The sequence below is a fragment of the Mytilus californianus genome, unplaced genomic scaffold (assembly GCF_021869535.1).
Source record: "Mytilus californianus isolate M0D057914Y unplaced genomic scaffold, xbMytCali1.0.p SCAF_20, whole genome shotgun sequence".
Classification (NCBI taxonomy): domain Eukaryota; kingdom Metazoa; phylum Mollusca; class Bivalvia; order Mytilida; family Mytilidae; genus Mytilus; species Mytilus californianus.
Genome location: NW_026262669.1, coordinates 606,953 through 633,500, shown reverse-complemented (window position 1 = coordinate 633,500; position 26,548 = coordinate 606,953). Strand labels below are relative to the sequence as shown.

The 26,548-nt window shown below is 31.7% G+C and overlaps 2 protein-coding genes across 26 annotated transcripts in view; one reads left to right on the top strand and one right to left on the bottom strand.

The window, feature by feature from the left end:
* The window catches only part of LOC127731659 (tight junction protein ZO-1-like), a 611,031-nt gene that overhangs the window by 313,946 nt on the left and 270,537 nt on the right, over positions 1-26,548 (bottom strand). The gene's annotated exons all lie outside the window — the stretch shown is intronic.
* The window catches only part of LOC127731663 (leucine-rich repeat-containing protein 15-like), a 286,215-nt gene that overhangs the window by 240,419 nt on the left and 19,248 nt on the right, over positions 1-26,548 (top strand). For 9 of the 23 annotated variants that reach the window (XM_052240453.1, XM_052240443.1, XM_052240435.1 and 6 more), the window contains 9 exons: positions 9,740-9,811; positions 11,138-11,209; positions 12,762-12,833; positions 15,147-15,218; positions 18,776-18,847; positions 21,499-21,579; positions 23,237-23,308; positions 24,607-24,678; positions 25,129-25,200. In XM_052240453.1, coding sequence (XP_052096413.1) covers positions 9,740-9,811; positions 11,138-11,209; positions 12,762-12,833; positions 15,147-15,218; positions 18,776-18,847; positions 21,499-21,579; positions 23,237-23,308; positions 24,607-24,678; positions 25,129-25,200 — 657 coding nt within the window. Of the gene's footprint in view, positions 1-705; positions 778-1,590; positions 1,663-6,196; positions 6,269-6,957; positions 7,030-9,739; positions 9,812-11,137; positions 11,210-12,761; positions 12,834-15,146; positions 15,219-18,775; positions 18,848-21,498; positions 21,580-23,236; positions 23,309-24,606; positions 24,679-25,128; positions 25,201-26,548 lie in introns of all 23 variants that reach the window. The other 14 variants (XM_052240439.1, XM_052240441.1, XM_052240442.1 and 11 more) reach the window with 9 other exon arrangements.

The following is a 26,548-nucleotide window of genomic DNA, read 5'->3' as shown; positions in this document are numbered from 1 at the left end:
ACCAAGGCCGATATGCAAAATGCAATGAAAGGATATATTTGTTACTTATTAAACGAATAAAATCGAAGGAAGTAAAATATATATTAAGAAAAACTCATAATATATTTGTGGCTTATATTTATGATACTTACCTAAGACATTTAATCGATTCAAAACAGTTACAAAGGAAGATTACAAATTACCTGGCTCTAATAAGTGTGTTATTTTAGAACTTTGAAGTTACAAAAAAAAACACTGAGCTGGTTTCTTCGTTGAAACTGTTGGGGTATTTCTCTTTCGTTTTTCTTGATGATTTTTTCGTTGTGTTTGAAATTCCAAAGATACCTAATAACATCCACAGTTATGGCTTAATTTTGCGAACTTTACACAAATGTTCATTGCGCCTACCAACGATGTTACATTATCGAACAATATTTGAAAATGACAGATAACTTTTTATTTATAATTTTGATATAACAATCCCCTTTAATTGCAATCAGCTGACATTTTGTTCCATAACAACAATATGAACATTATGCAAAACTGTCAAAACAAAATAAAACATGAGAATACAATGTTATGCAATGCTTAAACATGTTAACGATACCATAAGAAATTATATGGAAAAACAAATACTGGCTTTGTTATTATTTACACATTACGAAAAAACATAACTATGATTGACTTATATTGCTGACAGGATGATTTTTTTTATCTTTTATCTAGAAATCTAAGGTATAACAGCATAACAGAGATTGATGTTCAGTTTTGTAAAGAGATGCCGCAGTTGCAAAATCTGTATGTATATACTGTTTGTTTTGCTGCATATTAAATAAATATGTGTTACCACACTTTGAAAATAATTGTACCATGCATCATACTATTATGATATTTAACCTAAATGTATACTAATTAATGTCTTGTCAATTAAAAACTTAAGATTTGGATAAAGCAGTGACAGACCAGTTGTGGCATTGTACAGTATTTTCGAATTACGCGTTGAAAACTGATATCGATACAATAAAAATGTCCAGATGCCATTTGTTTATTGGTGGCATTTTTTTAAGCTTTAGGCCTTGAATGAACTTTTTAAAATTCGGTCTATTTTCTGTAACGTGCATTACAAAATGATTTTTAATGTCGTAAATCATTAATCTGCAATATAACAGGTCATACATATGTAACCAAGGCAACATATGGCATTGTCAGAATAATGTCGTTACAATGATAATAACGATGAACAACTTTTATTACGAAATCAAAAGTCCATAAGTAATTACGTCAGAAAAAGTGCTGGAACCTGCATTATATCATAAAAGAACTACAGGTATGAGCGGTTTGGGAGCTTCGTAATAATGAAGTCCTTTTAGTGAAGGACAACAAATGAATGATCTTGCAAGACAGATTAATAAAATCATATCAACTTGTTTAAGCATGTGTTTGATATGTGATAAATAGATTAAAATATATGGGCCCTGGTAACAATCTTGGGCTGATATGGGAGTCACCGGATGATACTAGGTCGATACGAAAAAGGACATGTTGCAATCTATGAATGTACTTAAATTCTACCGGCTGCTAAAATTAATGTTATTTCCTTTTTTGTATAAGCTACGTCAGCACCAATCAGATTTCTGAAATTCCGGAAAACACATTTGCAGATTGTGAACACTTAAGCACCATGTAAGTATATTTTTTAAATATTCATTTTCTAATGACTTTCGAAAACATTAAAGACAAATGAGGTACATGTATCAAAGTACATATAACAAAAGAGTGAGTACAATTTATAACACTACTTAACAATAATTATTACAGTAACGCACTATGTTATATCCCAAATCGCAATCATAGCTTTTGAAATGACCTTAAGACGAAAGAAATAAATTTGACAATTTTACCTATTATGCTTGTTTGTTTTGTTCACACATTCGTGTCAATGTAATGGAATTTGCGAATTTATGCGACTGTCATACAAATGAGAAGGTTAGTTGGCTATAAAACATGATCCACCATTTCCTACATAAGGAAAAGCCTGTACCAAGTTAGGAATATGACAGTTGTTTTTCATTCGTTTGATGTGTTTGAGCTTTCAATTTTGCCATTTGATAAAAGACTTTTCGTTTTTGAATTTTCCTTGGAGTTCGGTATTTTTGTTACTTTACGTTTTATATATTAAGCTTCTTTACACGTACATTGTACTATTTTCTGAACGTCTGTTCAATGTAATTCCTCATATGATTGTTATATCATAATTGCAAATACAATCCAATAGTAGATAAATACTTAACATCGATTCTCTGAAAGAATTACCCAAATATAAAAAAAATATGGCCAAACTTTTGGTTTAAATTATAGGTTATAACACAAACAAACATATTCAACAACCATGGTCTTGTAGCCATGGAAACAAGGCTGTTCTTAATTTTTTTTTTCAAATGGTCATCTGTTGGTTGAGCTTCATAGAGAATTGATGATTAATTATTTACAATAGGACTGTTTTTATATGACTAAAATAAATAAGCTTGAAAAAACGTTGAACTTGTCATTGCTTTGCTTAATTTTTTTTAAAATGCTGTTAATTTGTTAAGCGTTGGTTGCTTTGTCGGCTGGTACAAACACAAACCGCTTTGAAAGTACTTGAAGTTTGTTGATTATTCTAGAAATGGGCGTATTGTGTACTCTTTTATCTATTTCTAAATTATTTTCAAAATGTGATATTTGAATATCAACAACATTCATACATTTATTTGAATAAGAATCAAGAGAATGTTTATTAGATTTTCCCCGCTTACACCAATTTTTACAATACGATGAAAGGGTGTCTTTTTTGGCCTGACGACACTATTCCAATCTTGTTTCGATGGAGGACGATATTTTGGTCCTTTTAGCAAAACGTTTTTTACCTCCCGGCCTTAAACGATATTGAGGTCCCCCGTAAAAATTTGGCCATAAGGATCATATCTACAATTCGACGATCATAGTCTCAAGTTAGAGGAGTGTAATGTCTACACTGATGTATGATGAAACTGATGAATATTTAAAAATTAAACTTCTGCTGTTTTTTTTATTGTATTAATACAAAATAATAGGTGGTTTTATGTTATCAACATAGGAATGTATAACGTTTTGAAAGGAATAGTCATTAAATATACTCAATAAGTTGATGAAATAAATACCTCTGTTAATATATTTAATTTTCAGAAAATGCCGTTTATGATCTTCAGGTTTATCGATACGCGTGAACAGCCATAATGTGGCAAACACCTGTAATTATACGCAAATATTCATAGAGTGGGCTGCAGAACGAAATTGTGTCGCACTCCTTGAAAATATCATGTAATTTACTAATTGGTATTTGACCCAGTTTACATAATAATTGATGCCTACCATTGTTTTCAAAATATAGATAGTAAATCAAGTTTATAATTTATACGATGTTTAATTCGCTGATTTCGATTGATACGTTTGCCATGCGACCTATTATCACGTTGTCCTTTATCAACAATATTCATGATATCAATAAAAGAAGTTTTATATATGTTCCCTTGTCCTATTATATTGTCATTTAGACACAGGGGATATATATGATGCTGTAGTCGTTTAATACAAGACAGTTCGATAATTTTACAAGAATCTTCAAATTGTTTATGCAATTTCCCCTGTTGTTTCTTGATCAATTACACTAATATTAAATTCACCAGACAGGACCCTTTCATAAATTTGACCTCACGATATGTAACAGATGTTAAAGTTTAAGACAGCGACGCTAATGAGCATATCGACATAAAATAATTTCACAGTTTGATGTCCTACGAAGATTTACTAACAGTTTGATTGATTAGGAGAATAAAATAATTATTACAGAGACTGCAATGTCGAATTCGTCACAAATCATATTGTGCTATTACACGTGTATAGCAAATTGCATAACATGAGACGCATAGTATAATCGCCATTGAAACCTGCATCACAGTTTAAATACAACATTTAACTATGTTATCATTATATTACATTTACATGATTTCACTCCGACTAATTGCACTACAATTAGATAAACAAAATTATCATGTGGAAAACTCCCGTCATTTTCAGAATTACAATTATTGATTAATTAATGGGATGGCTGATTACATGGTTGATTGGTTGTTGGTATAAATCCAATGGCAAATATTTCATGCATATACAGGACGGAAAAACATAGAATATATTTGAAACAGAAATTCGGCTATCAGTTACACAAACACACACAGAAATAACGAGTATATAAAATCCAGTTTACATAATAATTGATGCCTACCATTGTTTATAAATATAGATAGTAGATCATCAAGTTTATAATTTATACGATGTTTAATTCGCTGATTTCGATTGATACGTTTGCCATGCGACCTATGTTTACGTTGTCTTTTATCAACAATATTCATGATATCAATAGAAGAAGTTTTATATATGTTCCCTTGTCCCATTATATTGTCATTTAGACCCAGGGGATATATATGCTGTCTGCAGTCGTTTAATACAAGACAGTTCGATAATTTTACAATAATCTTCAAATTGTTTATGCAATTGCCCTTGTTGTTTCTTGATCGTTTTGAGTGGTTGGACTCTTATAAATCTAATTGTGATTGTGTTTACCTAAATGTTGGTAAATTATACTTTTTAATTTCTTCTGTTCTCGGAAGCAGTATAGATGTTCCTGTGTTCGTTTAAAAAAAAATTCGTCCTGTTTGTCCTACAGATACCACACTTTCGCTTTGTTCAAGTAACCAGATAAATGAGACTTTGAGTTTTTTATGTAATGTCACAGGAAAAGGGAAGCGAAAAAGCTCACCCGTTCACTGTTGACCTAACAGTATTATTAGAAGATAATCTAGAGCATATTAGTCTTGTCTGTCATTCTACGGGAATATTTGTTGATATCCACGTGCACCTTTGACACAATTGTAAAAAGTGCTAAATTTAGAAGGGGAATTTAGATTGACGGCAGTAGAATTTATTTTTGGAATGCGGTTCTTTTCGCACGTGAATATCCTTGAAGGAGTTGTGTATTTTGTTTTCTCACCATTTCTTAAAATGATATATTAAGGGTAATGAGAAAATAATATGAGGCCGAAAGTCATAACAGTGAATAAGGATAACAATAACGGAATATATAAACAATGTATAAAGCAGTCGAGGAATTCTTATCAAAACTATGTTGAACAGCCCGACAGAATGACGTTAGTAACACAAAACAGTCATATAACAAACACTGGTCAAAGAAAACAGTTATATCGTAGTGCATTTATTCAAGACAGAAAACGCAGATTTAAAAATTCGCACCTGCTTTTACGGTGTATTGTACTACTATTTGGACAAATTATGTCAAAATTATAGAAAAGTCTATTTACTGTCACACAAATTCAGGACAATTTTATGTAAAGGGGGTGTATAATATAGTTTGGCAGCTTCAGATTAAGACATATTAATTTTTGACCTTTTCAAACTGCACCAGATTACTACTCCAAATTGTTTATACATGTAATTTCACCTCCTACTTATTATTTTATGCATAAAATATAAAGAAATAAATTTAGAAGGTGTATGAAAAAAGTGCATGCATGCATAATTTGCTACATTTCAAAAGATATTTATAAAATTGCATCTTAGGACTTTACAAAGCCTATAAAAATGTGTGCCTATAAACAAACAGAAGATTTGAAAATGACCAACATGATGGTTAGATCTTTGCACTGTTGATTTTCAAAATTGTTTTTGTCGGTAAGCAATATTATTTTATTTGTATAAAAAACTGCTGTCAATTTTGGTATTCATTAAGAGGTGATTTACCAATTCTGAAAAGATAGCTTTCTTGAAGGCATATAACTGCATGTTTGTCCATATAAAATAAAACTTACTCATATAACATTATGTAGCATATGTATACGTTTTAATTCACAACAATCGGAATGGAGTCTTTAAGAATGGTCATTCTATCGTTTAAACAGACAATGATTTAGTTTGAATTGGAGTAGAACATAGCAATCGATTTTAGTGGCAGTCAGTGGCTATTTGGCATGTTATATGGCAGTTGAACGTTACCTTTTTAGTTCATCATTTTTTCGACGAAATTTATAAGAAAACACCGGTTGCAGAAATTATTAAACATCTTTGTTATTCAACTACACTACCTGTATTATGTCATTTTGAATCGGATTTATTTTATATCTTTTAGAGATCTGAATTCTAACAAGATACGGTCATTAAAGAGTTACACATTTATCAACATGACAAACTTGTATCGACTGTAAGTCATGATGTTCATTTTTATTTTTATTTTACTGTCTTGTTTTTCATAAACATTTACTGTCTTTAGCACTTGTTATATACCAAGACAAGAGTACTATGGTCATTAGTTCAGTTCTTATTCCTTTTATACTAGCATGATCTATAACATAGTTTTCTAAAATTTGAAGTTGATAAATTAAGCAATTATCAAACATCTAAAGTTTTAACTCCAGTAAGCAAATTTAACCTTCAAAAGCTGTAGCTATTCCCTTTTGGTTATATAATTTTGAACGATAATAAGTCTTTATGCATCCCTACATCTAGAAGAGCTAAGAAGGCATGTCATTGTTAAAGTGTTATATCAACTAAAGAGTAATGGGTGAGTCAGGAACCTCGTCAGTAGTAGAAGTCTCTCATATCTTAATGTTTATCGTCAGTTGGAGAAAACGGGGTTAATGACAGATCTGTGTATGTTTCTGTATACTTTGTTACATTTTATGTACACTCTGAACTTTTCAAAGCTTGACATATTGTAGGGACAGCTCTCTGCTGTTTAATATGTGCTAAATTATTTGGGTTTATATATCGGTTAATTAATTCTTCATATCTTCGTTAATCATATTCATTTTTACTAAAAAAAAATTTTGGTTTTTTTTTTGGCAATTTTAACGTTTGACATATTACTGCGTTGCAATTTTCTCATTTTAGATATCTGTATAACAATGACATATCTACAATAGAACCATTTACTTTTATGAATCTTTCAAGTCTTCAATATTTGTGAGTACCTGTTTAATTATTTATTCAGATTTTAATCAATGCAATACTTACATCTAAATCATTGGAAATAAAAAAAAAAACACGACGTACACCCTGACAGCGTGTGGATTTGATTACATATAAGTCAATGTAAGGTCTTCAACAATGAGCAAAAACCATATCTCAAGGAAAGGTTTAAATTAGATCAAATGCCTTTATATCACTGGACAAAATATGAAACATCGCAAAGAAGAAATCCAACTGCCTGATTTATACTAAAACAATACACGAAGAAGAAAACATTGAGATATGCCGTAATGCCGATATAATATATCGCCTTTATTATTCGGTTAACGGGACATAAATGTGTACTGGACGTAAAATTGCACCACACAAGATAGCATGCTAGTATAAAGCTTGTATCCGAATTGTAGAGAGACTTCAGTATGCAAGCATTTTTAAATTGGAAAAAAGACCATCAGAGTAGAAACAATCTGAAACAATTCAAACAAGAAATGCAACTGGCTGAATTATGCTACAACAATTAACAAAAACCAAAAAGTTGAACGATGCGCCAATACAAAAAATATCAAGAATCTAAGGATGTAACTCTTGGAGACAAAGTTAATCTTGAATAAATGTGGCTTTTCCCTTTTGGTTATATAATTTTGAACGATAATACGTATTTATGCATCCCTGAATCTAGAAGAGCTAAGAAGGCATGACATTGTTGAAGTGTTATATCAACTAAAGGTTAGGGCGTGAGTCAGAGACCTCGTCAGTAGTTCTAGTCTCTCATATCTTAATGTTTATCGTCAGTGCCAGATCTGTATATGTTTCTGTATACTGTGTTTGCATCTTAAGTACACTCTGAACTTTTCAAAGCTTGACATATTGTAGAGACAGCTGTCTGCTGTTTACAAATGTGTGCTTTCCTTTAAATTCTTTGGGTTTGTAAGTCGGTTAATACATTCCCCACATCTTCGTTTATCATATTCATCTTTACTATTTCTTTTGTTTATTATTTTGCAAGTTTAAAGTTTGTTTTGTTAATTGACTTATTCACATAAACCGCTTTGCATTTTTTTTCGTTTACCTGCTTCATTATTTTTTAAGAATTCAATCAATGCATTATTTAAATCTAAATCATCGGAATCGAAAGAAACAAATATAGGTCAACCTTTGTCTTCAACAATGAGCAAAACCCATACCGCAAGAAAGCTTGAAATGCTATCAAAGGACCAAATATACCTTGACAAAATCTGAAACAATGCAAAGGTGAAATTCAACTGCCTGATTTATACTAAAACATTGAGCTACGCGGTATTACGATAAAAACATATCGCTTTAATAATTTGATAAGTAGGACGCTAATGTGTAATGGACGTCAAAATGCACCACACAGTATAGATATGATGAAGCATGCTAAAATAAAGCTTGTATCAGATTTCTAGAGAGACATGATTTGTAAATCATGAGAAAATTAATGAAATGTTATACATATCAATAAGCCAACATAATATATAAGTATTCAGTATGTAAGAATTTCTAAATCGGAAAAAAATACATTAAACCAATAAACAATTTGACACGATTAAAACGAGAAAGACAACTGGCTGCGTTAAGGTAGACCTGTATACCGCCATCTTGGATTGTACAATAGTAGTACACAATCGGTCTAGTTCTTTACCTCAATCTGCAAATTTTGAGACAGATTTGCAATTATATTTGTAAGACTGTTGTATGTGTATAAAGAAAAATAAGTGATTAATCGCATTATCCAAAATAATTTAACAAATACCAATATTTGTGTTTTTTAGAATCAATTTTTCAACTAGACCATTATAGTGAAATTTTTATTTTTTACTAGTAGCAAGAAAACATTTTCGTTGATACCATTTTTTTCTTTTTTTTTCTTAAAGCATATAATAAAACCTATCTTCTCATATTTTAATTTAAAATTCTATATCATTGATTTCTTTTTATTCACAAAAAAGTGTTTTTTCATGAACAATCTATGCAAATTTGGTCAATTTTGCACGACTTGTAGCTTGAAATATAGCACGGTGACCCATACTTTATATTATATCTTAAAAAAGCGTAGTTAAATCTTCATTTTGGCAAAGTATAAGAAAATTCTATCTCAGGAAATATATACCGATGATCCACCGTAAGCTACAACAATTAATGAAGTTAAAAAATTGAACGATTGATCTAAGGTTTTAACTCCTGCAGACAAAGTTGACCTTGGATGATTTGACTATTCCCTTTGTGTTATATAATTCCGAACGATAGTACGTATTTATGCATCCCTGAATATAGAAGAGCTAAGAAGGCATGACATTTTTAATGTGTTATTTCGATTAAAGTGTAGGGTCTGAGTCAGGGACCTCGTCAGTATTTCTCGTAGGTCATATCTTATTAGTTAACGTGCGTTTGGGAAAACCGTGTTCTTGAAAGATCTATGCGTGTTTGGTACAATTTTATTACATCGTATGTACACTCGGCACATTTGAAAGCTAGACATATTGTAGGGACGGCTGTCTGTTGTTAAATACTATGTGATGTCCTTTAAATTACTTGGGTTTGTTTGTCGGTTCATTAATTCACCCATATTTTCACTAATCATATTCATCTTTACTTTTTGTTTTGTATATTTTTTTGGCTATAAAGGTTTGTAGTGTTATTTAGCAGATTACCATATAACAGTTATGTACTTTTCTCTTTTAAGATATCTGTATAACAATGACATATCCACAATAGAACCATTTACTTTTATGAATCTTCCAAGTCTTCAACATTTGTGAGTTCCTGTATATTATTATTTATTAAAATTTCAATCAACCGATTATTTAAAGCAAAAACATCGGAAAGAGGAAGAAACGACGTACACACTGACGGTGTATGGATGTAATTACATGTTATCCAAGGTCTGCAACAATAAGCAAAGCCTTTACCTCATGTAAGAAACAATGTAATTTCCGTTGTGTGATGTTTTGTTACTCGTTGATGTGTTTGTTGGTTAACCCTTTGCCAATGCGAGGCGATGTTCGTGCAGTGTTTCCATGACCAAGTCCGCTTTGAACAGTCGAATATCTGATAAATGATTACATGTGTCCATGTCCTTAAGACTGTCGAACGTTCTGGTCTTCTTTAGAGGGTTCAGGTACTCATCTGTGAGTCACTTGCTATTAGAGTGAAACATCAGACGTATTTTCGTAAGGGTGTCCAGCATTCACTGGAAGTTACGCTTGTTCTTGTATTTTTTTTTTTTTTATATAGACACTCTGTGTTGTCATGGCGTTCTTTATGATCAGAATTCATGTTTTGTAACGGGTAGTTTGATTACAATAAACTATTAACAACGTTGTTGGTTTGTTGCTTATGCCACTCAGGCTAGGTTTCGTACTGTCAAGGTAACAGATAAGAACGCTGCTTCGTTGTTATTCCTTTACTGGAAAAGTAAAGACAGGTTGTCGTCAATTGATTGTAAGCCAATAAAAGGCGTTTTCATGAGGGGCACACATTAAAGGTTGGAGTCGTTAAACTGACGTGGAGTTGCGTAATCTGTGAGACACAACAGGTAAATTGTACTCTTTTTACTAAAATGACCGGATTTTTAGGAATAACTGACGATTGAGATCAAGCAAAAACGACTATCAGGTGCTGATACTGTAATTTAAGAACCAATCTACCAAATGGTAATATCTGTTAATTCTAGATGATATAAAATTTTACTATGTGTTGAATTTATGTTATAATGAGCGACATGTCAAATATAAATTATAGCACAGTCCTTTGAATGTGAGATACATATATACTTTGTAAAACAGTAAAATTTCAAGTATACCACGGATAAACAATGCAAATACACGAGCAGTTCACTGGCTTAAATATACAAGTTATAAATATAATTCAGTCTGTGGTTAGTCACGAAGACGTATATTAAAATATATTCCTTAGTTTGGCAATGATATTGTCGTCCTGTTCAAGACACGGATGAGAAATGGCACGGTAACGATACTAACTTTATTTTGAAGTTCTTATACGGTTAAAAGATGTGTAATGTTCCTAAGTCAAAGACACATAAACCGATAAATGAAATAGTAATAATTTAACAACATTTCAGGCATATTAGTGGCAACATGTTTACAAATATTGATGACCTATCTTTTGGAAATTTTACAAGGATGCAGACTCTGTGAGTATTTGAAATAGATTTTTGCTGTTTTTTCATTGCAATGACCTCAAGGTAAATATGTAAGATATAAGATTTGCCCATTCGCTAGTTTTGTATGCTGTGTTTTGTACACTTTTGATATCTTTAGTAGTTTTTTGTATTGTTTTACCATTACATTATTAGTTGATTGACTTATGGGTTTGACAATTTTTTTCGAAATACTACGTTTTTCTTTTAAGATTCGTTGTTTTTTAAAAGTAAAAGTAAAATAAAAATGAACAAAAAATAATACATGTATATACAAAATACTAAGCGTGTAAAACCAATTCAGGGAATTACATCAAGGGATATACAATATGAACACAGGGAAAAACATATAACTTACAGCAGAACACTCAACACCGTCAGTGTGCCTCCCATCTACTGTTAAACAGACAAATATATATACAACATGTACAACTTCATAGCAAAATGAAATTCAAAGATAAACACAAAAAAACGTAAAAAAACCCAACAAACACAGTTATTATAGAAAAGACCTGTTCATTATATTATTCATCCTATAATAGAGACTATTAGTAAAAGCAAAACACTTATTACGTCGTTTACTAGATGTTTAATTTCTATTATTGAATAATATGAGCAAATTGGCCCTTATACGAATAATCTTCATGTGATATACTAGTGAAGTCATCTGTTGATATAACTCATGCGTTAATATCATGAATATTGCTACTCGGCCCAGTCCAATACTGTAAAAGCCGTATTAAACCGTGGGCAAATACGGAATAATCACTTCCGGTTTAAGTTTGTCTAACACTGTTATGCTTTTTGTTATAACAGACCTTGTAGGTCTTGCCTAATTTTGAACGTTTCGTTATGGAATAGATACATTTTTATCATATTTTGCCAATTAAAAAATCACATAAAAAAGTGTAAATGATATTCCATCTTTTGGAACGATTTGAAACAGAAATATTCCACTACCTCTCTGAGTGCAAATTCCGATCATTATCACTGTTTCATTTCCGTTGATCAATCATCAGAACGAAGATGATTAAAGAGTATAAAGAGTTAACTTGCCTGATTTATTCTTCCAAGCTACTTTATATTTGCTTGATACAATTGTTTCAATTATCATAGATTTAGTACTTGGACGTGAAATCAGCATCAGTGTTGACAAAAATGCAGTCTGACCCCGCAAAGATAAATTCAAATGCCTATTTCTTTTTCCTCACACAGATTTGCTATGTTCATGATTTGCGTTTCGTGGCTAATCATTTAGTTCATAATACATTCCTTCATGAATGGCATTACTGTCAATAATATGTCATATATTCTACAAAAATGTTACACAACTTAACATGTTAGGCATTCATTATTTGTCGTGCTGGCGTTGGTTATAACATAGTGTTCACTTTCACGACAAAAAAAAACTTACCACTCTAATGTAACTGCAGTTATGTACGCTTTTAAATACACAAAAATATATAAGCCTTTCTTAAATAATTATATTTGTAAATCGTTCATTTCGTATGATCACAATGAAAGAACACTTCAATTCTTTTTTTAGGGACTTGAGCGACAATACGATTTCTTACATTCATCCAAATGCGTTCAACAACTTGACTGATTTAAGGAATCTGTAAGTTGATATAATATTCTGTTATAACAATTAGTATGATTTTTTGTTTGGTTTGTGAGAAAACGGACGATTACTGCAAACGGTATTTTGATATAGCTTATACAAACAGTATTTTGGTAAGTTACACTCTTTGAATATATTTATATACGAATAGTTACCTTAAAAGGAACATTGGCTGTGTAAAATAGATACGTCATTGCTTTGACAAGGATAATGTTAACTAGTCATTCAAATCCTTACGTATATTTGTTCGGTTTGTAATTGTATAACAGTAAAAATTGATTTAGTTAAATCAAAATGTATTGATATGATTCATTTTACATCATCCTAATCATACTGATGAAGGAAATATAATTCACAGTACATTTTTAAAAATTGAAAGAGTCAATTTCTGAAGTTCAAATATATTGCTACCTTTCTCAAGAACGCTCACTTCGTTCTGGTTGTCTGTATTAAAAAACAGCTGTTCTGTAGCAAAATAAATGCGCACAAGATATTTAGCACAACCCGATAGCTTTCACCTCTCTCCATGTGGAGCTCTTAATTTTTTTCCGAATACGTCCAGGTCTTATACAACATCATACAACTTCCATGAGAAATCTTAATACTTCTGGTGTGGAGAAGGAAAACCGACAGAATAATTTGTGACATATTGTTTCGACACTTTCATATCTTCGAATTTAACTTTGTTTACTAACACCTGTTTGTTCACGTGTCCTAAATCCAGTCCAAGCCTATCGTGAGTCCACTCGATACTTTCTTTAGGCAATTATAAAGTAGTCTCATGTACAAAAATATTATTTTTTAAAGACGACAAATCATTTTAACAAAAATACAAATTGAGTTTTTGTAAAAAAAAGGATATTTTATAACCTTCTTTGGTAATATACAAATCTTATCCAAAAGTTTAAAAATTACTTTCCTGTACAAATATAGCAGAATAATACTTATATGATTTGCATATTAGGAAATACGTTGATATGATTGGCCGAGAGGACTCCCGGTAGTTGTTCTTGACGTTGTTTATTTTTCGATAGACGACGTTGACCGAACTTCTTTTTGTAACCAATGTAAACAAGATGGCGACGATAATAACACAATCCGGCTCGACGTTTAAAATATTTATTTTCACTTTGCGTTAATCGTTAAAATAAATAATAAACACAAAACATTCATTTGAATGATATTATGATTTTTTGTAGTTTATTTTTTATCAGATAGCAAATTTCATGGAGTACATACTTTTGCTTTAACAAATAAATATACTCATGCGCCAGGCTAATTCAATGACATAATTATACAATTTACGTGTGAAAGAGGTTATAAGTGTGGAAAAATAAATTAACTTAAAGAATTATAAGGATTAAACGCCTTTTTAAAGGAATTTATTGGTGTATAAACTGGACCAAGTCACTCACAAACATATCATAAAAGTCCGTCGGACTTTTATTTGTTTATGAGTGAATTGATCGAGTTTATACACCAATAAATTCCTTTAATAAAGGCGTTTAATCCTATAACATCTATCTCATATTCAAAATAAGTGTCAATATTTAATTGTTCAAGTATCTTAAAAGTATCTTGATCTTTCGTCCTGTGAAGGTTCTCTGTGTACTCTAGACTTGCTCTGTCTGCGACTTTTTTTTCGGCCAAAAACAATGAAAACCACACTTGTAACAGACGTCGAAAGTTTTTTTTTTTTTTTTTGAAACAGAAATATTCCACTACCTTTCTGAGAGCAAATTCCGAACATTATCACTGTTTCATTTCCGTTGATCAATCATCAGAACGAAGATGATTGAAGAGTATAAATAGTTAACTTGCCTGATGTATTCTTCCCAGCTACTTTATATTTGCTTGATACAATTTTTTTTATTATCATAGATTAAGAACTTGGACGTGAAATCAGCATCAGTGTTGACAAAAATGCAGTCTGACCTCGAAAAGACAAATTCAAATGCCTATTTCTTTTTCTTCACACAGATTTGCTATGTTCATGATTTGCGTTTCGTGGCTAATCATTTAGTTCATAATACATTCCTTCATGAATGGCATTACTGTCAATAATATGTCATATATTCTACAAAAATGTTACACAACTTAACATGTTAGGCATTCATAATTGTCGTGCTGGCGTTGGTTATAACATAGTGTTCACTTTCACGACAAAAAAAAACTTACCACTCTAATGTACCTGCAGTTATGTACGCTTTAAAATACACAAAAATATATAAGCCTTTCTTAAATAATTATATTTGTAAATCGTTCATTTCGTATGATCACAATGAAAGTACATTTCAATTCTTTTTTTAGGGACTTGAGCGACAATACGATTTCTTACATTCATCCAAATGCGTTCAACAACTTGACTGATTTAAGGAATCTGTAAGTTGATATAATATTCTGTTATAACAAATAGTATGATGTTTTTTGGTTTGTGAGAAAACGGACGATTACTGCAAACGGTATTTTGATATAGCTTATACAAACATTATTTTGGTAAGTTACACTCTTTGAATATATTTATATACGAATAGTTACCTTAAAAGGAACATTGGCTGTGTAAAATAGATACGTAATTGCTTTGACAAGGATAATGTTTACTAGTCATTCAAATCCTTACGTATATTTGTTCGGTTTGTAATTGTATAACAGTAAAAATTGATTAAGTTAAATCAAAATGTATTGATATGATTCATTTTACATCATCATAATCATACTGATGAAGGAAATACAATTCACAATACATTTTTAAAAATTGAAAGAGTCAAGTCCTGAAGTTCAAATATATTGCTACCTTTCTCAAGGACGCTCACTTCGTTCTAGTTGTCTGTATAAAAAACAACTGTTTTGTTGCAAAATAAATGCGCACACGATATTTAGCACAACTCGATTGCTTTCACCTCTCTCCATGTGGAGCTCTTAATTTTTTTCCGAATACGTCCAGGTCTTATACAACATCATACAACTTCCATGAGAAATCTTAATACTTCTGGTGTGGAGAAGGAAAACCGACAGAATAATTTGTGACATATTGTTTCGACACTTTCATATCTTCGAATTTAACTTTGTTTACTAATACCTGTTTGTTCACGTGTCCTATATCCAGTCCAAGTCTATGTTTATCTTTTACACTGATAGCTACTTTCAGAGAGTTCACAGCGTGGGTCCGCTCGATACTTTCTTTAGGCAAATATAAAGTAGTCTCATGTACAAAAATATTATTTTTTAGAGACGACAAATCATTTTAACAAAAATACAGATTGAGGTTTTTGTAAAAAAGGATATTTTATAATCTTCTCTTGGGAACATACAAATCTTAACCAAAAAGTTTTAAAAATTACTTACTTTTCCTTTATAAATATAGCAGAATTATTCTGATATGATTTGCATATTAGGAAATACATTGATATGATTGGCCGAGAGGACTTCCGATAGTTGTTCTTGACGTTGTTTATTTTTCGATAGACGACGTTGACCAAATTTCTTTTTGTAACCAATGTAAACAAGATGGCGACGATAATAACACAATCCGGCTCGACGTTTAAAATATTTATTTTCACTTCGCGTTAATCGTTAAATTAAATAATAAACACAAAACATTCATTTGAATGATATTATGATTTTTTGTAGTTTATTTTTTATCAGATAGCAAATTTCATGGAGTACATACTTTTGCTTTAACAAATAAATATACTCATGCGCCAGGCTAATTCAATGACATAATTATACAATTTACGTGTGAAAGAGGTTATGAGTGTGGAAAAATACATTAATTTAAAGAATTATAAGGATTAAACGCCTTTTTAAAGGAATTTATTGGTGTATAAACTGGACCAAGTCACTCACAAACATATCATAAAAGTCCGTCAGACTTTTATTTGTTTGTGAGTGAATTGATCGAGTTTATACACCAATAAATTTCTTTAAAAAGGCGTTTAATCCCATAACATCTATCTCATATTCAAAATAAGTGTCGATATTAAATTGTTAAAGTATTTTAAAAGTATCTTGATCTTTTGTCCTGTGAAGGTTCTCTGTGTACTCTAGACTTGCTCTGTCGGCGACCTTTTTTTCGGCCAAAAACAATAAAATCCACACTTGAAACAGACCTCGAAAGTTTTTTTTTTTGAAACAGAAATATTCCACTACCTTTCTGAGAGCAAATTCCGAACATTATCACTGTTTCATTTCCGTTGATCAATCATCATTTTTTTTTGCTTGGCTCTGTTGACCCTGGGCTATACCGGAAGATACCCCTGCAGGAAAAGCCTAAAGTTGAAAACCATTACCTCCAGAATTTAAATCACTATGAGCCTGTTGATACCACGAACCAGACACTTCTGCAGGTTTTTTTCTACCATGTATATAAAAACAAGAAGATATGGTATGATTGCCAGTGTAAAAACTCCTCACCATAGACAAAATGACATAGAAGTTAACAACTATAGGTCATCATACGGCCTTCAACAATGAGAAAAAAAAACCATACCACAAAGTCAGCTATAAAAGGCCCGGAAATGACAAATGTAAAACTAATAATGCTGCTTTTTGTCTTGTCTGCCTTACTTTTCTTGACTGCCCTGCTGTTTGCGGCACTGTTGCGTTTCTTATCTTCCGAATCAATAGCGATATCATCAAATAAGTATGCACTGACCGTCTTCCAACCGCCTGCGGACTTTATATGCGATCCTTATACTCGTATTCCACTCATTCAGCAGCTCTTTGTAATATCCGAACTACGCAATGGCTTTATTCGGACGTTTCTTCTTAATACAAGCAATAGCATAATCTACATTGTCGACCACATTCACGTTAAAATCAAACAGAAATTTATTACCTTTGAATTTAAAGGTGTTTCCGACTTCCTCACCTGTTTGGATAAACTATTGGTCGACCCATTTTTCTCGAGACCGGCAATTTTGTTTTTCATATAAGTCAAGAGATCTGAATTTGAAAAATCTTCTACAACAGTATCTTCAACTGAAACTTCATCAATGCCTTCATTTAAATTCTTTTCCCTGTCGGACATAAATTCTACACTAGTGTAGTCAACGTGTTCACCATCGAACCTCGATAACTGCAAAAAGTTGATTGATTGTTGGTTGCTTAACGTCCAGTGGCCAAAATTTCATGCGTATTCAGGACGAGAACAAATTAACAATAAGTACAATAGGTAGGGCATGTAATAGAGGCCGTCCGGGATGAAGATCGGGGACCTGTGGACTGCCACGGGAAAATGAGGGTATATTGGATAGGCACAGAAATGTTGGCTTGCCACGGACCCCTCGAAGAGTTGTTACATGGGTTCTTAACGTGCAAATAGCGTGGCACTCTCTTAACTCGAGACATCGGATTTGATGTCCCCATTCTGACAGGACGTGGCTGCAAACTTTTACATCTCGCACAGCCAAACGGACGCCTCTCTTGGGCGAGAGTTTTACTACCGTTCGGAGAAGACCAATAGTGACCATATTTTTATACCCCAGTCAGCCTTGTGGGGAGCTGAAAAAAACAAACAAAAAAAAACCAAAAAACATGGTGTAGTGGTTAATGAGGGATTCATAGATTGTCAATATAACGGACCTATAAAGAGCTGTCATACCAGTGGGGGTTTAGCTAGCTATAAAAACCAGTTTGACCCACCATTTTCTTAGGAAAATATCTGTACCATACTAAGTTGACAGTTGTTGGTTAATCACGGTTGATATTGTCGGTTTTGGTGGACTATTTGCATTTGCCTTGGCGTTTGGTTTTTTTTTTTTCCTCTCTTTTTTCAAATTTCTTAACTCAGTAAGGCGTTTTTATTGATTATATTTTCGACTTTACTGTATGAAAACTAAACAAACATTATGTTTATCTTTCATTTTGTCACAACAGATTTGTCTTTGTTGACATGTGCATAGCTTTTGACGGCGAATATCTATATATAACTATTACAGAAATCTACAATCAAATTCATTGTCTGGTTATGGATATCAGTTTCTTCTACCTTGTAGTCAGTTGACGGATTTGTAAGTAGATTACAATTGTGTATAAACACACATAATTTTATTATCACTTTATTGTGAAATGATTTCTTTGGTTTCGCTATAATTCTAGCGACTATTTTTATATAAATGATCAAACTTGTTTTATAATTTCTTCTTTGTGTAGTAGTGTCAAGTTCGGACAATCTGGTCCCTCTTAAGGTGTTTGGTATCAGTTGGCCCGATTATTGATTTTTCATAATCATTTTCAAATTTGCCAAATGTCTTAACGTCTTTTCTGTTATATTCGCGTTTTATGGTAAAGATAATTAATCACCCCTTCATTTATTAGATTTTAGTTTGGTTCAACGAAATTTATACGATATATTTGGTTTACAGTTTGATTCAGAAGAAACACCGACATACCTAGATAATACAATTAATTATCTAATTACTACCACAATTTGATATTAATAGTATTGTAATTTTCATTGTTATTAATAAATGTAATGTCAGCATTACAGATCTAATCTTGAATCAATCCTAATTCTATCTTATTAGTTAGTCCCCACTTCGGTTTAATCATGTATATCTATTATATAGTCATTTTATAAAATTTACTGTTTGCAAAAGTATATACTATTCTAAATAATAAGGATGTTCTTGTCCCAGGCAGAAAACCCTGGCCGTGTTAGGCGCAACTTTTTGGAAGTTTGGTCCTCGGTGCTCTTCAGCTTTGTACTTGTTTTGGCTTTCAAACTTTTTTAATCTGAGCGTCACTGGTTTGTCTTGTGTGGACGAGACGCACGTCTGGCGTATTAAATTCTAAACCTAGTACCTTTTGTTTGCTATTATTCGTGTGTTTCTTTGTCCTATATGTTCTCCCATTTATTTGTATTGTAGTCATGTCATGTAATGTTGTCATTTTAATGTTATATTTAACATTGCCATAAAAGCGGGAGGTTTGGAATGCCACAAAACCAGGTCCAACCCACCATTTTTTTCTTAAAATGTCCTGTACCAAGTCAGAAAAATGTCCATTGTTATATTATAGTTCGTTTCTGTGTGTGTTACATTTTAATGTTGTGTTTTTATTGTGTCGTTGTTCTCCTCTTATATTTGATGCGTTTCCCTCGGTTTTAGTTTGTAACCCGGATTTGTTTTTATCTCTATCGATTTATGAGTTTCAAACAGCGGTATACTACTGTTGTCTTTATTCAATATTTCTAATATATATACATGAAAAAAAGACACGACTGAATGCCAGTTTTTAAGCACATGGAATATGAACTGTATAAATATCGTCACTAAAGACTTTTATTACGATTCTCCAGATTTAGTGTACGATATTGTTAAAATAATCATACGAAAAGGATGCAATTTTATCTGAAAAAAAGACAATTATTTACATAAGGAAATGCCTGTACTAAGTCAGGAATATGACAGTTGTTGTCCATTCGTTTGATGTGTTTGTGCTTTTGATTTTGCCATTTGATAAGGGACTTTCCGTTTTGAATTTTCAGTTCAGTATTTTTGTAATTTAAAATTTTACCAAATGCCGTAAAATTAAACAACTATAGGTCATCGTACGGCTTTTAACAAGGATTAAAACCCATATCGCATAATTAGCTGTTAAAGGCAAAGGGGTAACAAATGTAAAACAATTCATATAACAAAAATAAAGGCCTGAATTATTTTGCGGCTAAATCCCCCTCCCGTACACTGGAACAGCGGTCTAACGATACAGCATAAAAACAAACTATACAAATCAGTTGAAAAGGACTTTATTTATCAGATCGATACACAGTACGAACAAACTATCAAAAACACATAACACAATGTAAAACTATTGGTAATGAAATAACTTGTGTATTGCCAATGCAGTAACTATACAGTAGAGATCACAGGGCGATGATGCAAACAGATGTAGGGCACTATACAGCCTACAATAATAAGCAAAATAGACTCCGGCATCGCAAAATGTAAAACAGTTCAGAACAAAAAGCTAACAATCTGATTTGAATTAGAAGCAACTAGGAAAAACGAAACAGCAAATGACCACTACCGTATTACAGATTCCTGATTTAAACAATGTGGCGAGGTTATACATGCCTCTGGCCATTCACCCTCCCTCTTAACTACACAAAACAGCCCAAAATAAAAAAAGGAAAATAAAAAAAAAAACAGTAAAGCTTTACTAACAAGTTCGGTACACATTACACACACATAACCCTTACATAAAGACAAATCACTCTTAGGTTTTGAGTTAAAAGTACTCACATAAAATGAAAGCAACTTCAAATTAGTTAATACACCATATTTTCCCTTAATAGGATTTCAGGTGAGAGTGGGGTTTGGGAGATCACATACACGTTTTTTCCAACCTATTTCTACCTTTTCCCGGCATATCCATTCCAAAGTCTTTGTAATTCGGTGGTTGTCGGTGTGTACTAGCAGTCATATTTCCTTCAGTTGTATAAATTGGACAGGGTATTTTTCTCTTTTAATTTGTTTCTATGTTTGTACTCACGGAACTGTTTTGAAGCATCTGCACGGGAATATTGTATATGTAGCATTTTTGTATTTATTAATTGGTTAATGGTTAACAAAAATTTCAATATATGCTCATGCATTGCATGGTTGAAAAAGGTTTTAGAAATAATATGTTGTCATAAGTTATTTATATTAAAACATAGAAACATTCAACAGACAAGACGAAGTAAACAACATGATTTTTTTGGAGACATTTGGAAAAACTTTCCTTATTTAGAAACCATGTGAGTAAATTTTAACAATAATTTCCTTCAAGTGTTTTCTGTTTACTAAGGGTTACACATGCCGCTAATATTAACGTTCAACTCTTTTACTTTAACGCTCAAGACGGAAACCAAAAACAACACCCAAACGCACACACGCATAGAGCTGAACAAAGACATGAAAGAGTATAATTAATTTGATATGTTTTTTTTCCCAGCCATGAAGATTCATGTACATCCAATACACTTCTGGCTTAAATAATGCATTAATACTTCTTGCGGAACAACCTATCATAGCAGACCCGGGTACGTCGACATGGTAAATAGGCGCCATGCAATTTCACACTTAGTATACATGTCACAATCAGGAACAGTACACTGTCGGTAAAATTCATAGAGCATACGACATTACTGGTATAAAAAGATCTCAAACCGCGAAAACATGTCGCCAGTGAGTTGAGACACCAACACATTTGATCGGTCAACTAACTCGCGATTGTAATCGTTAAACCTATGTTACGTTGTTTTCGGTTGTTCATCCGGAGAAAATATACCAAAAAATATATAGAACACATTTAAAGCAGAATGTTTTGTTTTAAAATAAAATTTAATAAATAAAATGTATGCAAATGCAAATCCCAATGGATGCAAAGCCGAGATTCAAATAAAATAGTAGCAGAAATACATTTGTATAAAACAATTAAATGATAAATCTTAAATCTTCACAGAAATCTTTTGTTTGCCGCTGACCTTTGATCCAAGTACTGACCATCACACCAAGTTATTTATTAACGATCGGGAAATATCTGATTTAGAACCAAAAATGTAGTGTTTCAAACGTTTCTCCTTATATAAGTATATTTACGGGTTTTGTTACTTTGACCCTTGATAGGCTGACCCAAATTTACATTCTACTAGGCAATTAACAGCCATATTTGATGAATATTGTACAAGGGAAAACATTTGGGTTTTTACATTCGCGTTGAAATTGACACAGCAAAAAAGTTAAAATGTGTGTGTTATATGTTTGTTTCCATGGCATTTTGAACGTGTAAGTACACATTTTACTAAGAATATCTGAATTATACATGCAGTGTGTATTTAATCGATTACTGAAATATTTGAAGTTAAACAAACAAAAGTCAATTATTTAAGGATCTAAATAAAACTATTTCTTATACTTGTTTAAATTTTGTTGTCAAAATTATTTTAACCACGCTAAATAATTGACTACAGTCATACGAATATCCATACATTCACGAAAGGCAAAATATACAAAAGGGACATTTAAACTCATAAGTCGAAAATGAACTGACAACGCCATGTCTAAATAAGATAAAGACCAATAGACAATCAACAATACACAAATAAGGCGTTAGATTGAAATGAAATTAACATAATTTGTCGTTTTGTGGTGATTAATGGTGTTTAATGTACATTATTACAAATATCAAACGAAATCAATTTACTAGCGTACAGAAAATGAAAATGTACATGTAGTCATTTAAAAATCCGAACAAGCTTCATTTTTGCGAGTATTGCAATGACAGAAACTGACACAGATTCAACAAGGTACATACGGAAGGCAGAGGGTCATGTAGCTATATCAGTTATGACCAACGTTTCATTTTTGAGTTTGTTTCCATTATCTAGTCATGATAAAATACACTTATTTTAGATATATTGGTAGTAACATGCTGGACACAATTGACAATTTAGGTTTGGAGAGAGCTGTTGGTCTAAGAACAATGTAAGTTTCTTTAGTTCTTTTAATGTAGTACACTTCGTTGTAATATTGTATTGTATTATAATAACGTTAAAATGTGTTCTTACAGTCATCGCTAATTATATAGATGTAACATGGTTAGAAAATACAAATAGTATCACCATAACAAACACAATTCCAACTTAATATTCTTGTCATGGTTAAGAAATACATAAAATAACACCATTACAAACTCTGTCCCAATTTAATATTCTTGTACGTGTCTATGAATAAAACAAATCTATTTTATTTTTAGAAATTTACCTGTGATAATATAAATGTCACAAAAAATACGTCACTTTTTGTGATGTTGATCCGTTCATGTGGCGCGCAGTTTATATTTCGTTTGTGGTGTCCTGATGTGCTGTCGTAAATTCATGGGAGATGTCCGTTATTCTGCGGTTTACATGTTGTAATGTACTATCATATTATTTATTTATGTATTTCTCTGTGCTGAGTGTTCTGCGTTTGTTTGTACTGTATTTCTGTCGCGTAGTGTTGTCATTTTAACGGTATTTTACCATTGCCATATAAGCGGGAGGTTTGGCTAGCCATAAAGGTTCAAACCACTATTTTTTCTTTTAATGCCTTGTACAAAGTCAGGAATGTGGCAGTTGTTATCAGATAGTCCGTTTCTATGTATGTTGACGTTTGCTTATGTTGTAGTTCAGTGTTTCTGTTGTTCTGTTGTTTTCCTCTTATAATCGATGTGTTTCCATCGTTTTTAACTTGGTACCCGGATTTGTTTTCGCTGAATCGAATTATGACTATTGAACAGCGGTATACTACTGTTGCCTTTATTTACACAGTTTGATGTTAAACAATCAGTTACGATTTATCAACACCGTACCGGTTATATCAGAGAGAGAGAGAGAGAGAGAGAGAGATAACTTAAAGTGATGTACTGGTATGAGGAGAAAATGTTAACACGGCAACTAAATCGCAATGAAGAATGATCAAATTAGTCTAGTCTAATCTAATCAGTCTCATAAATCCTTCACTTACTTTTTCTTTTCGTGTTCACTTAAGCACTTATAACTTTTAAGATCCGAATACCCCTGGTGAGTATTTGGACACAAAATTAAACGCATCGGCGTTATAAGTTTGGGATATATTTTTTAAATGTTTAATGATACACATATTTTAGGTTTTGACTATTGGCATTTTGTTCTCTTTCAGTTCAAATGATTTCATTTAATGTTCTAGAAATATTTTATATTTCACAAGCAATATTATTATTTTAAGATAACATATTGATACATTTTGTTGAACTGTCTTTCCAGTGATGGTTCCTACAACGATTTACGAGATATAAACCAATCTTTACCACGAAATTCATCCAATCTGTATAAAGTGTAAGTACGATTAATTTGATTATTTACATACACCAATGTTGTCATGTCTTCTTCTATAAAACTATTATCTATGTGATCATGGTGATGCAGTATTTAGATTTAATTAGAAATTTTCTTTCTGCAAAACTGCGTAATCACTCAAATGAACCTGTCTGATAGCTTGAAATTTAACTTGTTGAAAGAACAAATTATTTCACAAGGGCAGTCATAACACAGACGCTGATTCAAAGCAAAATACATATCTACACAACAATGTTCATTCTAAATGCGGTATATCATAAGACATTACGATTTTACTGATCCGTCAGTTGAATACATTTTTAACATATTGAATATTGCACGGCACTTGAAACACATGCATCACCATTAAAAGACGCCAAAGAATTAAAGTATTAGGTCAAATACATATATTCCTTGTAATCTATTTTTGATAGTCCTTTTCTATTTCAGAGACTTGAAGTTTAACAATATCAAAATCTTAAAATCGGGCGTATTTGCCAACTATACTAACTTATATGAAATGTAAGTTCAAGAAATTTGTATCTATGTATATGATGCTTTTAAAGATTTATTAGTGTTTTCTAAAAGTCCAGTGACACAGACCATATATATCCACGTACAAATTATTAATTATATTTTGACATGTATGAACATCATTGTTTTTTACATAAGTTGTTGCTTGACAAATCACTAACAATGAACATAATTTCAAGATAGTTTAGCATATAACACGGTCAGAAATGACAATGCGCCATCGTCAATATCACGTATACATGTATGCATTGTCGTACGTTAGTCTCGTTGACTGAAGGGAACAACTTATATCTTAAACCACACAAGTACATTTTCGACATAAAGAGTGCGAGATAAAACACAGGGTTATATCTAAGAAAAATACAGTCGTAGATATATTTGAGAAATGTTAACTCACGTTAAACGGATACATTATTTACATGGTAAACATATATAGTCAAATTTGAGAACAACATAAGAACATTCTTTCATCTTGTTTTACATTGTAAACTTTGCAATCTAACTGCCATAGAAATTGGTCAACTGTTTTTTTTAAATCAGATCTACGTTCAACATAAAGGAGTTTTCTTTCTTAAAAAAGAACGTTATTGTTTTTCTTATTTCAGATAATGCATTTTCCGCAATTGTTCACACGTGGAATGTATTTGCCAAAAAAAGTCCTGGTTATTTCTAAAGAAAATATAGAAATTGCCTGTGTTTTTATCTAAAACTGTCGTTTTCAAATCTAGATTTACATTCCTAACCAGAAGATTTCTTCCGAAATACGATGTGATTCAATTTTATTTGTTGCAGACATCCATTAGTCAAGTTACCTTGTGTATTTGAATCACTCGATTTGTAAAGTCAAATAAGTACACTACGGAAAATTGATTTACTTGTTAATATGTTATCTAGATGTATAGGAGTCATTAAAACAGGATGTTATTTTCAAAAATCTACATGTTCAAAACTAGTGCGTTTCTCCTAAAAGGAAATTTGTTCTGATTTCTTTCTGTAGATATGCATCAATCACTTGACTTTGTGTATTTGATATACCTTGAACTGCTTAATATAATTCAAATTTTATATTTATATTTTGAAATTTGATATTTTCTGGTCTTTTACAAAAGGCCTAGCTTTCTTGTTTGTCGTTTGACATTTTGTTTGACTCGTGTGTAATCTGACAAAATTATATCATTGCATGTTTTACTGGTTTTAATTTGATATTTCTTTTATTTTGATGTGGAATAAATTTTTGTATCGATCTTTTGAAATTAACAGATCTTAAAAGGTTTTGCAATAATATTTTAAACAGATAAAAATATGACTTAAATAAGCATGTTCAATTCATTTGTAC